Consider the following 15,113-nt stretch of genomic DNA (forward strand, 5'->3'; position numbering starts at 1 on the left):
AAGTGTTTTAAAATTAAGAAAATTGAAGTTATGTAGACCTCCAATTATGATTTAATTTGTCATTATTCTATCCCATTATTACATTTTTTGTGTATTTTGTTGCATTTATGGTTTATAGCTGTTTAATCATTTTACAGACTTCATATTTGTTATTACCAAATCCAGACACAATAAACAATAAACAAGGTAACAAAAACACATGAAAACTTGATATCAACAAGTAATAATGGAACAATAAAACACTGAGAACAACAGCAGTAAAAGGCAGTTCTATAGCAAAATACAGTTTTGTAAGAATGTGTATAACCTGATACAGTCTTACTCACAATATAACTTAATACAAATACAAGGTAGAACCAAAATGGGGAACTAAGTGAAGACAAAATAATTAAACAAATTTCTCTAGTCTAGTCAGCAGTACTAGTGGAGGACAAAAACATTCTTATCTGAATCCATAACCTAATAATGTAGGAATTGTGACAACCTCATATATTAACTAGAGAAGCGGGTGAGGTGGGATATCATGAAAATCACCCTGGGTTAAAAGTTTGATATATCTCAATATTGGCAATAGTCTGTTGATTTTTTAAATCTGATTTCAGGCCTTTTTTGGATTTCAGTATTAGGAAATCCATTTTGAAGTCCTTCTACAGCATTGCATATTGGAAGAATTCTAATTAAAACTGTACACCTTCATTTGGTGTTTTATGAGAAACAAATTATCCTACTAGATTAAAAATATGTAATGCAGGCAAGAGGTGGATTATCATGTTACTACATCCTTCTGAAAGATGTGTTGATGCTTGCAAAGTGTATTACAAGATATAAGATAAGATAAGACCATTGTTCACACAGCTTCCTAGTTCTTCCCTGAAAAAAGCTGAAATGATCTAACTTGACATGTCTACGATCAGATGTAATTGCCATTTCATTCAATCAGTATACAAAAGCTAAATTATGCTGAAATAATGAATAAATGACTACTAGCGTCAGTTAAAATCTCTACTGAGTCATATTAAAAAGGGATGACAGAGGATACCACTTTTTTGGAAACATTTTCCTCTACACATAAAGCAAAGTACTTCTCTTACAGCATTCTAATTTAATTTGGAGGAATGGATGGGTAAATGCAAACACATCCCAGATTTAGCACTCTTGCCTCTCATGGATAGGGGCAACATATTAAATGTTCTGCTCATCTCTGGGTTATTCATACTTAAAATATCAGGGTTACAAACTTCATGAGAATGTATGGCTGTTCTTCTAAAGATGTTCATGGATCAGTAGCCTAATAAGTATCCATGAACCTAAGTACCTCTTAGTAATGCAGGTTTACCATTAATGCAGTCTGTTCATGGGAAAAGGCTCTGAATATTGGAAGAATAAAATATTTGTTTTGGAAGAGATGATTCTCAGGACTCAGGCAGTCTAAAATGCAGAAATGCCTTGTTGGTCAAAGTTGAGTTTTGCAATGCCTACCTGATGAAGCAGAGGCAATAGGAGTTGTAGTACCTTTGTTCGCCTGTGTCAGCAGCACTGTAAAGATAAAAAAAGAGCAACTTAACTTTCAGCATAAGGAGGACACTTAATTTTATGCATAAATGTTCTATGAAATGCAGACCATTAAATCAATGGAAGCCTCGTGCTTCTCAGACACCATGTTTGCAGCAGTACAGCTGGCAGTGTGTAATGATTGGCCAACTGCTTTGAGTACATTAGTCTATTTTTATACTATCCATCACTAAACTACAACAACAGCAGCTGTAATACTTCTATGCTGTTGTCAATACTGACTGGTATAACTCTGAGTGGTGCCACATCCTAATCAACTTTCCTAAACTATGCCAAGATGTGGTGCATGGCCTACCAGTTGGCACAGTAACTTGTTTATCAGCTACCTAAAGTTTGCAGTACTGCCAGGTTAACTCATGATGGATGTCTTTAGAATGGCACCAGCTAGACGAATGTTAAAGACCAATATTTTGTCGTGTTTATACACCATTCATGGTGAACACACAGCCATAACACACAGCAGTGCCCTGCATCCTTGTAGCATCTACATAAGTCATGGGTGAGGACTAATCTTTTAAACTGTGTCTGTGTGTGTGTGTGATTTGCAGTAAGTCTGCACATCTGGGGGAATTGTTTTGGGTATTAAAACATGTCTTTAAGACAGAATGATGGTGCTATATCGTCAGAAGCAGGAAGGGGAATATTTTGATGAAGGCACTTAAATGTAGTTATTAGTTATATAGAAATGACACAATATGATGCTAAGAAGCAATAGTGGGACTCATAATTTTATTTATTTTATTTTGCATTTGTTAACTAGGATTTTTCAACTGGGCATAAGAATCCATTTTCAATGGAGGCCCAGGGAGAAAAGCTCCACATGACAAATAACAATAACAACATAATATACAAGTCTTAGATGGCAAATAGCAATAGTAATATATATATAATAAAGAGTATACAGGCTACATACATGGGCAAAACATAACAGGCTTCTACTTGCATATAAAGTTCGCATCTTTATACATGTGCAAAAAAATGCATGCCTGCAGTACATTTGATGAGGAATTTTTCAATGTGATTTGCTTAAGCACCATGTTTGGAGGGAAGCATACAAAGCAACCAGTAATCACCAGTCAGATTGTAGGTCTTGGTGTTGACATCTGCCCTGATGTCTACAAATTCCAAATTATTGCAGGTTTTCCTCGTGTATTAAGATGTTTACTAATAAACACAAATAAGACATCTCATCTCCCTGTACTAAATGTGCCAGTGTTTTCTTTGCACTAGAATAAAGGTTTCTTGAATATGCATGTATAAGTCTTTTGGGTTCTTTTAGTTACACTGTCATTTCATAGATGTAACCATTTTGGGACACCAGTATCGTGTGAGTATTTATTCTGCACCTGTAGTTTACAAACTAGTTCCCTTTCTGTTATATGTCACAGTTCATCTGATACTACTGTGGAGATATCTGTAAATATCCAAGGTCATTGTGTCCAACTTAGGGTTCCCATGACTGTGGCACACTGCATTCCTCATTGTCTGATGGTGGACAAGTGCATTCATTCACTGCTAGTAGTAGTGTAGCTATTCACTGGAATATTTTGTGTGGGTATGTATGTGTGTCTGAGTGAGCAGTTCATCTTCTTAGCATAATATCTGTTACTGGGATAACCCCTTCCTGTACTGAGATTCAGATCAATTGTTATTCATTAGACTTTACAACTTATGCATTTGTAGCTGCTAAGACATCTGAATGGTGCCTTACCTGCATAATTACTGAGCATTTTTTAACTTCAGAGAAAATGTTATAATTTTTACCTTTATGCAGTGTTATTGCCATGGACTATGTTTGGAGACTTGCTGTCTGGCCTGACTGATGCTGCAGCTCAACTGTTTAAAATGAAAACTGTGTCCTCTGCAGTGGAATGTGAAGTGAACCACCCTTTTTCTTTGATGGCCCTACTGCCTTTTCTTCAGGTACTGTTGCAGCATTATGTGGAGAGGTCAGTGAAGATCAATGGTTCTCTGGGCGTATGCATGTGTGTTTTGTGAGGATGTTGTAATAGGGCACTGTGAATCAGAGCTGTGCACACTCTTGCATCATGCAGTGGTGGTGGAGATTCTGGTGTGAGTACAGTTTGCCCTTATGAAACAACAGTGGTGTTTCCTAAGCTGAGGTCATCACCAGTTGTATTACCCCCAAGTAGCTGCACACTGCTTTGCAGTGAGCTAGGAAATTTATTACAGTCATACCCCTCAAGTGCTCAGAATTTTGTAGAATGTCAAGATTTTTGCCTCATTGAGGACTTAAGTCACTAATGACAGACATTTGATTTTTAGACTTCATATCCGTGAGAAAATGTAATGTTAATGCAAAACAAGTTATTCTACCAATTTTCTAAGTTTATGCAAGCAAACTTATTTAAACTGTTTTTGTGTTGATTAACTGTTTTGCACTTTTAAAAAGTTAGTTGTTGCTTAATTTTACCTGTAGGCTAACACACTCAAGTGCGCTAGCCGCTTAAAAGCATTTATAGCATTTACTGTCTGTTTTCTGCAAAAAAAAAAAAAAAAAAAAAAAAAATCTTGTTTTCCTGCCTTACTGAACTAGAATAGTCCAGTCTTCAGAGTTTGCTGATTTGCTGGTCTCTGGGCTTTGTCTTGGTTCCTGTGATATTCCATATCCTTATTTGGATAAAAGGAAGCGTCTTTGTTCACCAGTGGTAGTGGGGAGCACTGAGCGGCCTATTTGTCCCTAGAGGAGTGGTTCCAGCCAGAAACTTGTAGTCTATTGGCCATTTTGGGTGAATTCCTAGCTCTTTTCAGCCCCCTGTAATAAAGCCCGCTTTAGCGTGCTTTTATTCTTGTATTCAACTCAACACAGCTCCTCGTGGTGTCCTGCAGAGTTCTACAAGCAGCAGAGAGCAAAAGAGTGACTTTTTCCTGATTTAAGTATTTTTTTTCTGGCTTTTGATTATTTACTGCTTAGCGACTGCTTTTTCGCCTGTTCATACAGCTCTGCATTCTATTTAAACTGTTTTTTGTGTTGATTAACTGTTTTGCACTTTTAAAAAAGTTATTTGTTGCTTAATTTTACCTGTAGGCTAACACACTCAAGTGCGCTAGCCGTTTAAAAGCATTTATAGCATTTACTGTCTGTTTTTCTTCTGTTTTCTGCAAAAAAAAAAAAAAAAAATCTTGTTTTCCCGCCTTACTGAACTAGAATAGTCCAGTCTTCAGAGTTTGCTGACCTCTGGGCTTTGTCTTGGTTCCTGTGCTATTCCATATCCTTATTTGGATAAAAGGAAGCGTCTTTGTTCACCAGTGGGAGTGGGGAGCACTGAGCGGCCTGTTTGTCCCTAGAGGAGTGGTTCCAGCCAGAAACTGGTAGTCTATTGGCCATTTTGGGTCAATTCCTAGCTCTTTTCAGCCCCCTGTAATAAAGCCCGCTTTAGCACGCTTTTTCGCTTGTATTCAACTCAGCACAGCTCCTCGTGGTGTCCTGCAGAGTTCTACAAGCAGCAGAGAGCAAAAGAGTGACTTTTTCCTGATTTAAGTATTTTTTCTGGCTTTTTGATTATTTACTGCTTAGCGACTGCATTTTCACCTGTTTTTACAGCTCTGCATTCTATTTAAACTGTTTTTGTGTTGATTAACTGTTTTGCACTTTTTAAAAAGTTATTTGTTGTTTAATTTTACCTGTAGGCTAACACACTCAAGTGCGCTAGCCGTTTAAAAGCATTTATAGCATTTACTGTCTGTTTTTCCTCTGTTTTCTGCAATAAAAAAAAAAATAAATAAATCTTGTTTTCCCGCCTTACTGAACTAGAATAGTCCAGTCTTCAGAGTTTGCTGATCTCTGGGCTTTGGCTTGGCTCCTGTGCTATTCCATATCCTTATTTGGATAAAGGGAAGCTTCTTTGTTCACCAGTGGGATTGGGGAGCACCGAGCAGCCTATTTGTCCCTAGAGCAGTGGTTCCAGCCAGAAACTTGTAGTCTATTGGCCATTTTGGGTCAATTCCTAGCTCTTTTCAACCCCCTGCTATAAAGCCCGCTTTAGCGTGATTTAGCGCGGAGTTGCCCATAGAGCACCATCGGGCAGCGCCGGTTAAACAAGGTTAAACTATTTCTGGCTCCGTAAAGTCTGCTTTTCAATTTTTCCCGTAGAACTTCTCTACTTGCAATCTAAACAGTCTATTCTCTATCTCAAAAGCTCAGCACTTGCTCCTAAAGCATTTTTATATAGGTAAAGCTCAGCACTTGCTCCTAAAGCATTTTTATATAGGTAAAGTACTTGTATACTAAACAAAGTACTACATTAGCCTAGAATCCCCTTCAGTACCCATTTCCCTATAGGTCCCTTCTGACTCAGTTACACAGCAAACTTTTTCACTTTTTCTAGCATGTCAAGGGTCAGTTGCTAGCGTCCTCTCCTGTTCAGCTGGTGAATCTGGGCATCCTGAGGCAATGTTACAATTGCCTCATGTACACAGACAACCCACTCCTTCTCCCACAAAACACAAATACATGTGAGAGATGCAACTATATAGCCAAACTGGAGGCTGAGCTCTCTCAACTCAGGACTGGCAAGACCAGACAGGAGGAGAAGGAAACCACGCACACCACAAACCCAGTTTCACATAGAACTATCACAACTGCAAAACAAACACATAAACACACAAAGACATACTCGGAGGCACTGATCAAAAATCTACCAAAACTACAGAGGCCTCCAAAGCAGACACCCAAGCAACTGCCACCTCAAGACATAAGACATGCAACACATAGTTCTCAAAGTCAGTGTGCTAAACAGTCACAGCCCTTAAGGCCAAACACAATGCCAGACACACTTGTTATAGGTGACTCCATAGTCAGACACACTGACGTCCCACTCACCAGACTGAACAAGGAAAAGATCACAGTAAGCTGCCTGTCAGGCGCTAGAATCCGCCACATAACACAAGCACTCAGGTCACTCCACAGCAAGTACAAGTATGACTCAGTCATTGTCCATGCCGGTGTGAACGACCTGAGACGCACCTCCCTGGACTACATGAAAAGAGACATAGAGGAGCTCTCAGATTATGTAGCCCAGGCCGGTATGACCCTGACCCTGAGCAGTATCCTACCCTCACCAAGAATGATGCCACAATACAGAGACAAAATGATCAGCTTTAATAATTGGCTTAATTACTGGTGTCATTCTAAGGGGATCCAATGTCTGTCTGCCTGGGATGACATGCTTGACAAGCCACACTGCTTCGCAAGGGACGGCTTGCACCTGTCACCCCTGGGCTTCCGGATATTGGCAAAGGCTCTTGCCACCCCCATAGTGCCTTTTTAGGCAAGGCTCAAATGATAAACCTACCGCCCTAGAAAACAAAAATGGAGAAAAACTAAGGGTAATACTGCTCAATGCCAGAAGTCTAAACCTAAAGATGCACGCCCTCGAAGCCCTCCTCAGTATGGAGAACATCGATGTCTGTGCTGTGACTGAAACCTGGTTCAAGGCTCCTGAGAGCACCCCAGCACTATCAGGTTATACCTCATATCATGCGTTCCCGCCCCAAAATCTGGACCGAACCACAAAAGGAGGGGGAGTATCCATATTCATAAAGGATACCCACACCTCCAGGTTAGTGGCAACGCATGAAGCATCGGAGACCATCCAGGTGCAATTAACCATAGGTAAAACTGCCCTACAGTTTGTAACATGCTACAGACTACCTTCTCAAACTCAGGAAACCCACACAGCCTTCCTGAAGACACTGGAGAGTATGAATGTCTCTCCAAACACCATCATATTGGGTGACTTCAACTACCCAAACATAGACTGGGAACATTACTCAAGCCCCAACACCTTAGCCCAAAGGTTCCTTGAGTTCATAAACTCAAATGCTATCGAACAACTAGTCACCATTCCCACAAGAGGAGAAAATATACTAGACCTGATCATCACAAACATGGGGACAAAATGCTCCACACCGGAAGTATATCCCTCATTGGTGAGATCAGACCATAAATTAATCTCACTGGAGATCCACATCCCGCCCCCACCCCAGCAAAAGACCACAGTGAAGAACTTCTCAAAAGCAATCTTCACACTTCTTAAGAGTGGAGTGGTATCCTTCAAGGCCCCGGAGCCAGTGGAAACCACAACCCACGCTGCTGAAACCCTTACAAATGCCTTCTACGAGCACCTCCAGGAATGTATGGATCAAGCAATCCCTAATAAAATCAAGACCCTTTCCACCAAAGGCAGGCGCCCGGTCTGGTGGACTCCAGCCCTAAACAAACTCTACAACAAGAGGAGAAAGCTACTACATGACAGAGCAAAATCCCTAAATGGGAAGGCATCTCTGATCAATACTAGCAAAAAGCTACGATCACTCATAAAATCATCCAAGGCCAACTTTGAGAGAAAAATCGCTAATGACAAAAGACAATCATAAAGCCTTCTTTAGCTATGTTAGAAACCTGGGTGGAAACTCCCAGATATGCTCAGAATTAGTCCAAAACGATTAAAAAAATCACTGAACCCACAGACATTGCCAACATACTGGCAGACAGGTTCAGTGCAAATTTCTCCCCTCCCCCCCAAACGGAGAAATATCTATCCCACCAGAGCCTAGCCTCCCAAACATCTCAGATGCCCAGGTGAGAGCTGCTCTCTCTAAAGCAAAAAACACAGCATCAGTGGGACCGGACGGTGTTCCCGGCTGTGTGCTACACAAACTCAATGAGGAACTAAACCCACACATAAGGCTGCTGTTTAATCTTAGCCTTACTACAGGATACGTACCCAAAGAATGGCGTACGGCAACTGTGGTCCCACTCCACAAAGGCGGTGCTTCTACGGACCCTGGAAATTTCCGCCCCATAAGCTTGACGAGCCTTGTCTGCAAAGCTATGGAGAGGATCATAATGGAACTCATAAATAAAGACATTGGGGACCTACAGACACTGGATCCTACCCAATTTGGCTTTGTCAAGAGCAGATCCTGCCTCTTGAACTTGGTTGACTTTTGGAACAGTCACTAAGGCCATTGAGGAGGGTAAGGCAGTTCACACAGCCTACCTTGACCTAGCAAAAGCGTTCGACACAATACCCCACTCGGGCATCATAGAAAAGCTCACCAGCTTAGATGTAAACCCATATGTCACAAGATGGGTTGCAAACTGGCTCAAGGACAGAACACACAGGGTTAGAGTTGCTGGTGCCATGTCAGACTCTAAGCCGGTCACGAGTGGTACCCCACAGGGCTCAGTCCTGGGCCCCCTCTTGTTCGGCATTTATTTTTCTGAAGTGCAGGTAAACATAGGGGGATTGTGGCTGACAAAATTTGCAGATGACTGCAAAATGGGCACCGTAATTGACACTCCATCAGACACAGACATCCTCCAGAAAGGTCTCATAGAAATGGATAACTGGTGCCAGAGCCATGGCCTTAAGCTAAATGCCAAAAAATGTATAGTCATACCCTTTGGGAAAAACAAGGTAACCCCTAATTACCACATAGGTGGTAATCCATTAAACACGGAAGAAGTTATCAGGGACCTGGGGACCCAAGTTGACAGTAACCTCTCTTTTGACACTCACATTGCCAAAGTGGTTAGGAAGACCTTCTACATTGCCCACCTGATCATGAAGGGATTCACATCCAGATCAGGAGAGGTCATTGTACCCCTGTACTCTTCACTTATCAGACCAATGATTGAGTACAACGCCCCATTCAGAATGTACCTTACCCGACACCTGCAGCAGTTGGAAAGACCCCAAAAGTTCCTCACCAAAAGGATAAAGGGGCTCAAACATATGTCATATGATGCCCGACTGAAGAAACTCCAGCTCTATTCAGTCGCATACCATCTGCTCAGAGGTGATCTGTGCCTGACATACAAGGCCATGTCCAACCTGGAATTAATGGACATGCTCCACCTCAAAAAATCCAAATCCACCAGAGCCACGAGAGCAAGAGACTTAAATCTCAACATGGATATAAATAGAACGTGCTGGAGGGACAGATTCATCACCCAGAGACTCCCTACACTATGGAACAGAATCCCAGTCCATGTGAGGCAGAGCCCCTCACTGACTCTGTTCAAGAGAAATCTTGATGAGTGGATGGGAGATCGTAGGTTTACCCCGGGAATCATCTCTGTATCACTGCTGGACAGAGGCACAGCAAACTAATGGGTATAGTATTCTCACCCTAAGGGGTGGTGAAAGCCACACACACTCTGGCTAGGCTTATAAATGCCCTAGGGCAGATAGCCTAGTATGAACCTATGAACCTATGAACCAATACTTAAATTCTCCCCCTGAATTTGGGCCCTTGTCTGCCCATTATTTTTTTAATATGTTGTGTCTGTGTGCTTAGTGTGCTTGGTGTAATGGAGAGTGATGAAGCAGAGTTGGGCATGCAGCTGCCCTTGGAGGTAGTTTCTGGTGTCAGTGGAGTGGACTTTTTGCAACAATTGTTAGGTGCCCTGAGATGAAATCCTCAGCAGCTGTGGTACCCTGTGGATGTTGCATTACTGTTTTGTGAAGAGATGGGCAAAGCGCCATAGTTCAACAATATGCTGTATGTGTGTGTGAGTGTGTGTGTGCATACATATATGGTGTAATGGAAAATGATAGAGCAGAGCTAGACAGACACCTGCCCTTTTGATTGAGCTTATGGTGTTACTGCAGTAGACTTGCCAGGAAAACTTTTAGGTGCTCTGAACATATACCATCAACAGCTGAGGTCTGCTGCAGCTGTTACATCAATGCTTTGTGCAAAGTTGGGCAAAGCATCATGGTTCACTGGAATATTTTGTGTGGGTATGTATATGTGCTTGTGTGCGTGTGTGTGTGTGTGTGTGTGTGTGTGTGTGTGTGTGTGTGTGTGTGTGCGTGTGTGTGCGTGTGTGTGCGTGTGTGCATGTGTGCGTGTGTGTGTGTATGTGTGTGTAAGTGTATATGTGTGTGTATTTTTAGTGTGGGTGGTGTAATGGGGAACAACAGAGCTGAACTGGACTGACACCTACACTGTTGGTGAGGCCACTGGTAGTAGTAGTGTAGCTAGGGTGGGATGAGAGGGGTAACTGTTCCAGGTGCAAAGTGTTAGGGGGTGTGATCTGCCATCCATCATTCTGATTGCTTTTTAGTGCTTTTAAAAACTGGCATTGCATTTGTGGTCAAACTTGAGTGCTGCAGCACTCTGTGTATGATCTAAACTGTAGCAAGTAGGTTGTTACAGTTTAAAAGAAAAAAGATTTATTTGTTTATTTTAAACTAATATCTGAGTGTCATACATGCCTCTCAACCTCGTAATGCAAGAAATCTAGATAAAACCTAAAATAATGGGGTACAAAGGCCCTGAAATAAGGACATATTTTAATTATTACTCTTATAAACTTAGAAAGTGCTAGAATAACAGGCATTATAATAGCATACATTTTCTGAAGGATGGGTTTATCCTGCTTGAACTTCTGTACTGGGACATCTGAGATGCTTGTTTGACATTGCTCAGGAAGCTTGGGAAGAAGAGAAGGCAGAATATGAAAGTGTGACAGAACACAGTGTCAGTGTGCAGTATAGACTAAAGCAGGTTATGCCCATTGGAAGGGAACACATTCAGATGGCTCAGGAAATGCAACAACGAGTTTACAGTAAGGATGCTCTGTTTAGAGAGTTTAACTCAGGAGATCAGGTATTAGCTTTATTGCCACCCATGAAGAAAACATTTCTGGATAAGTGTCAGGGGCCATTTAAAGGGATAGAAAGAATAAATGTGGTAAATTCTAAGGTTAGACAGTCTGGAAAGAAAAATATAGAGCAAATCAATCATATGAATGTACTGAACCCATGGAATGAAGTAATAAATACTGAAGTAGTCTTGCAAACTGCTGTTCATACAAGATAAATTAAAAATTTCAAAAACTCAATAAATTCCCATGTAAAGATAAAACTAATATAAACAGTTAAGAAATGATCACAGTAATGACACCACAGAATTAAAACATATAAAATATTTAACAGTATACAAACATTTTCATCTCTATAAAAAGAAACTTCATCAGAATACAAGGAATATCACATAAAGACTAACATGTATACCCCCATTTATATTACATATTATACATAATCCACAACTGACACAAGCACTAAATATTTTTGAATGAAACACATGAAATGAATTTTAGAAATTTGTTAAAACACCTAGTCAGAAATATTTAAATGTAACTGAAAGTGAATATAGAACATTAAAATGAATTAAAATAACATAGAATTACTATGACCAGATAAAGGTGGATGTGTGGTGATTATGCACTGCGTGACATGGAATCAAATAAGTCATAGTGTGCTAGCAGGAGTTTGTTATTATGAAAAATATTCCTTTAATGCTATTATAACTGCTTATATTAAAATAGATAATTTACTACCGTATATGTAATGAATCATGATAAACACGTAGAATAGTTTGAATTCCTAAAAGTGGTATGTCTCAAGATTCTAGTCATGGCATTATTAAAACACATAATATACTACTCTCCAGCTTTTAAATCTATTATAGCAACAACAGAATCTAAAACAGAGCCCTGGAATTATTTACAAATTCGGTTTCATTGATCCTAAGTTAATTGAAGGATTCTTGATATTCTTAAGCAAGGTTAGTAAAATTAGTGAAACAACAGATAAAACATGTGACTCTGGATATGGTAGATTTGTATATCGTCATCCCACATAATTGAATTTTTAACAGCACACAGTTCCATATTGACAGCTTTGATTAGTACACTATGCACCTTCTTCAAACTAATCTCAGATAATATTATTTTTTATACTTGATGATTTTATTTTAAACAGAAAAGAAGAGCTGCAAATGGATTGATAATTTGGTCCTAGCTGCCTGTGAAAAAGTTTATTTTACGTTTTTTTTATTTTAGACATAGCACCTCATATAGACATTTTTTACATAATCTTTGCCTGTTTTTTGTTGGAAGAGAGAGAATGGTTTTGAGTTAGTTGTTAATTATTTAAATAACAGCATTCCTTATTTGTTTTTAAGCAAATTGGAACAAAACTGAAATGTAAACTTGACAAAGTATACTAGTAATGGGAGCTTATAGAAATATTGCATTATATATCGCATCTTATAGAAAGTCTAGTTTTACTAATTTGTATCTTCATGTCACTAGCTGTGAGTTCTAGTACCTGAAACAAAATGGTATTAAAGATCATGCAGTTAGACCTTCTAAATTAATCTCAGATGATGAAGACTGTAATAATGAGCTGAAAATAATAGGTAATTTATTCTTAGAAAGGGGTTATACTAGAAAAGTTATGAGTATGTTTGCCATGGTTAAGAAAGATAGAAATGGAGCATAAGTCCCACTATTCGGAAATCATTTAATTACTGATAGTGGAAAGCTCTGCTATGATGAGGCCCACAATATGAAAGAGATTATGAAGAAAACATGGAATATTTGGCTATGAGAGACTAATTTTGCCAGTGGGAACAAGTCGTGGGTGCTGTGGTGCTTTCTTTCAAGCCAAATTGGATATTACTTTCATTTTCCTGTGACAACTTATCAAAAAATAAATCTGTGAATTACAACAATCCTTCCTCCAGTGTATTCTTTGTACAATATTTAGAAATAAATTTACTGTATTAGAAAAAAAAAACAATAATAATTACCTTTCTTAGCATTCATTGACATAACCAAACTTTAAAGGTTCTTAATTGACTATATATATTATGCCTGACATTTGAAAGAACTACAAAACTTTGTTAAATTATAAGAAATACTGTTGGTAGACAAATATGAATAACTTAGCCCTTATGCTTGAATTCCCACTTAAATTTTCAGTGTTTTAAAATTAAGAAAATTGAAGTTATGTAGACCACCAGTTATGATTTAATTTGCGGTTATTTTATCCCATTATTAAATTTTTTGTTGCATTTATTGTTTACACACATGATTCTAAATGGTCTAAACTAGTGTAGAATTCTAAAATGTATGGGCTTTTTCCACACTAGAAGAGGAGTATAACATAAAGACATTCATCTAACATACTTTTTACCTTTCAGCTTTTCAATTAGTGGTGGGTATAATATATAGATCTATGCCCTGGCCTCTGTAGTCTTTTCCTTTTCTTTTTCCACACTAAATATAACGTATAACATCCAGAAATCTGACATCCTGTAGCCTTTTCAGATAAGCAGGCAGGGGTCATATAGCCTCTAACATAACAGCTTCATTTGGTGGGTTAGCAATCTGGGAGTCCCTACAAGGTCACACAGGAGAGTCAACTGTTTCTGGACCTCTAAAATCAGTGGTATCACCTCCAAACCTATGACTTTGTTCTTGCAGTAAGATCTTGCTGTCATCCAATTTGGTTTAGATACTGAATTATAGATTAGGAAACATTTCATTTAGATTATTTTTTTTTCAGCCCTGCAGGTGCTGTTAGTGCATACAAGTAGGCTCTCATGTATTGAGCTGCAACAGCTTCTCAATAAACTCCCACCATAATTTGTGGACAATGGATCAATGTATCTAAATATAGAAATATGGTTGAGAAATCATCCAATGTGACCATCTAAAAATCCAGCACATATATCCCTTTCTTGGCAAAAATAGAGCTGACTTGGTAACACTGTGCCTCTTGCTCTCCCACACAAACTGGGCTTTAAGGGTTTTTATGTTCCTAATCCAGTGCGTGTGTGTGTGTGTGTGTGTGTGTGTGTGTGTGTGTGTGTGTGTGTGTGTGTGCGTGTGTGTGTGTGTATGTAGAGGGGGTGGTAAAAAGAGATAACATAATACGTTGTATAATTTAATAAACTATAATTTCTGCACTTCATATGATGCAACATCAAAAAACAAATGGAGTTTCTCCAGGTAAATGGGAACAAGAACAGATCATTCGGATTTCCAAGAACATCTAACAGCTTCTAAAGATGGAGCTGAGAGAACCATGGCTGGGAGGAGCCTTGATGAGAGAGGATGGACAATGTGTGGTATCTCTTGTAGAGAGAAATTTTGACTCAACATTGTCCTACAAGTTTCATCAACCTGAAGGAAGAGTATCCTATCTAAAGTTGTCAGAAGATTGGCCCTTGGATTGGTGGGTTCATGGTGTGTTATTTATATATAACATATGATAATAAGGCAGAAATTCTTCAATCACTCTCAGTACTCAAAATCATTTTCCATGATTCTTGAGGCAGCCATAGTTTGGAAGTCTCCAGTGTCTTATTTAACATGACTTCTGCCTTAATATGCCTCTCAGGTTTGGGATTTGAGTGATCTAAGACTGAGTATATAACTTTGCTAAAATTAACAGCAGCTGAAGTTGGTGCTTTGTCCAGGTTAAAGTCCTCTAATGAGGCAAAAAAGTTGGCAAAAAGCTGGATGTATCCGTATTAGGGCCATACAAACAATATATAATTAAAGTGCTTTCTAGTGTCCTTTTTTAGCAAAACCCATCTGCTTTCAGAATCAGACTCTGAAACGCTAACTTAGGGTGCCGCAGCAGCACCCCGCCTCTCTCAGAGGAGCAAGATACATTTTTGATTACTGGGCCCTTAGACAAACTGTTAAA

The 15,113-nt window shown here is 39.3% G+C and overlaps 1 protein-coding gene across 6 annotated transcripts in view; it reads right to left on the reverse strand.

Annotated features, from left to right (window-relative positions):
• LOC122799242 overlaps nucleotides 1-15,113 on the reverse strand; it is an 840,251-nt gene that overhangs the window by 512,396 nt on the left and 312,742 nt on the right. For all 6 annotated transcript variants that reach the window (XM_044068176.1, XM_044068174.1, XM_044068177.1 and 3 more), the window contains one exon: nucleotides 1,480-1,536. In XM_044068176.1, the coding sequence (XP_043924111.1) occupies nucleotides 1,480-1,536 (57 nt within the window). The remainder of the gene's footprint in view (nucleotides 1-1,479; nucleotides 1,537-15,113) is intronic.

The sequence above is a fragment of the Protopterus annectens genome, chromosome 4.part0 (assembly GCF_019279795.1).
Source record: "Protopterus annectens isolate FY-2018-M chromosome 4.part0, PAN1.0, whole genome shotgun sequence".
NCBI lineage: Eukaryota > Metazoa > Chordata > Ceratodontiformes > Protopteridae > Protopterus > Protopterus annectens.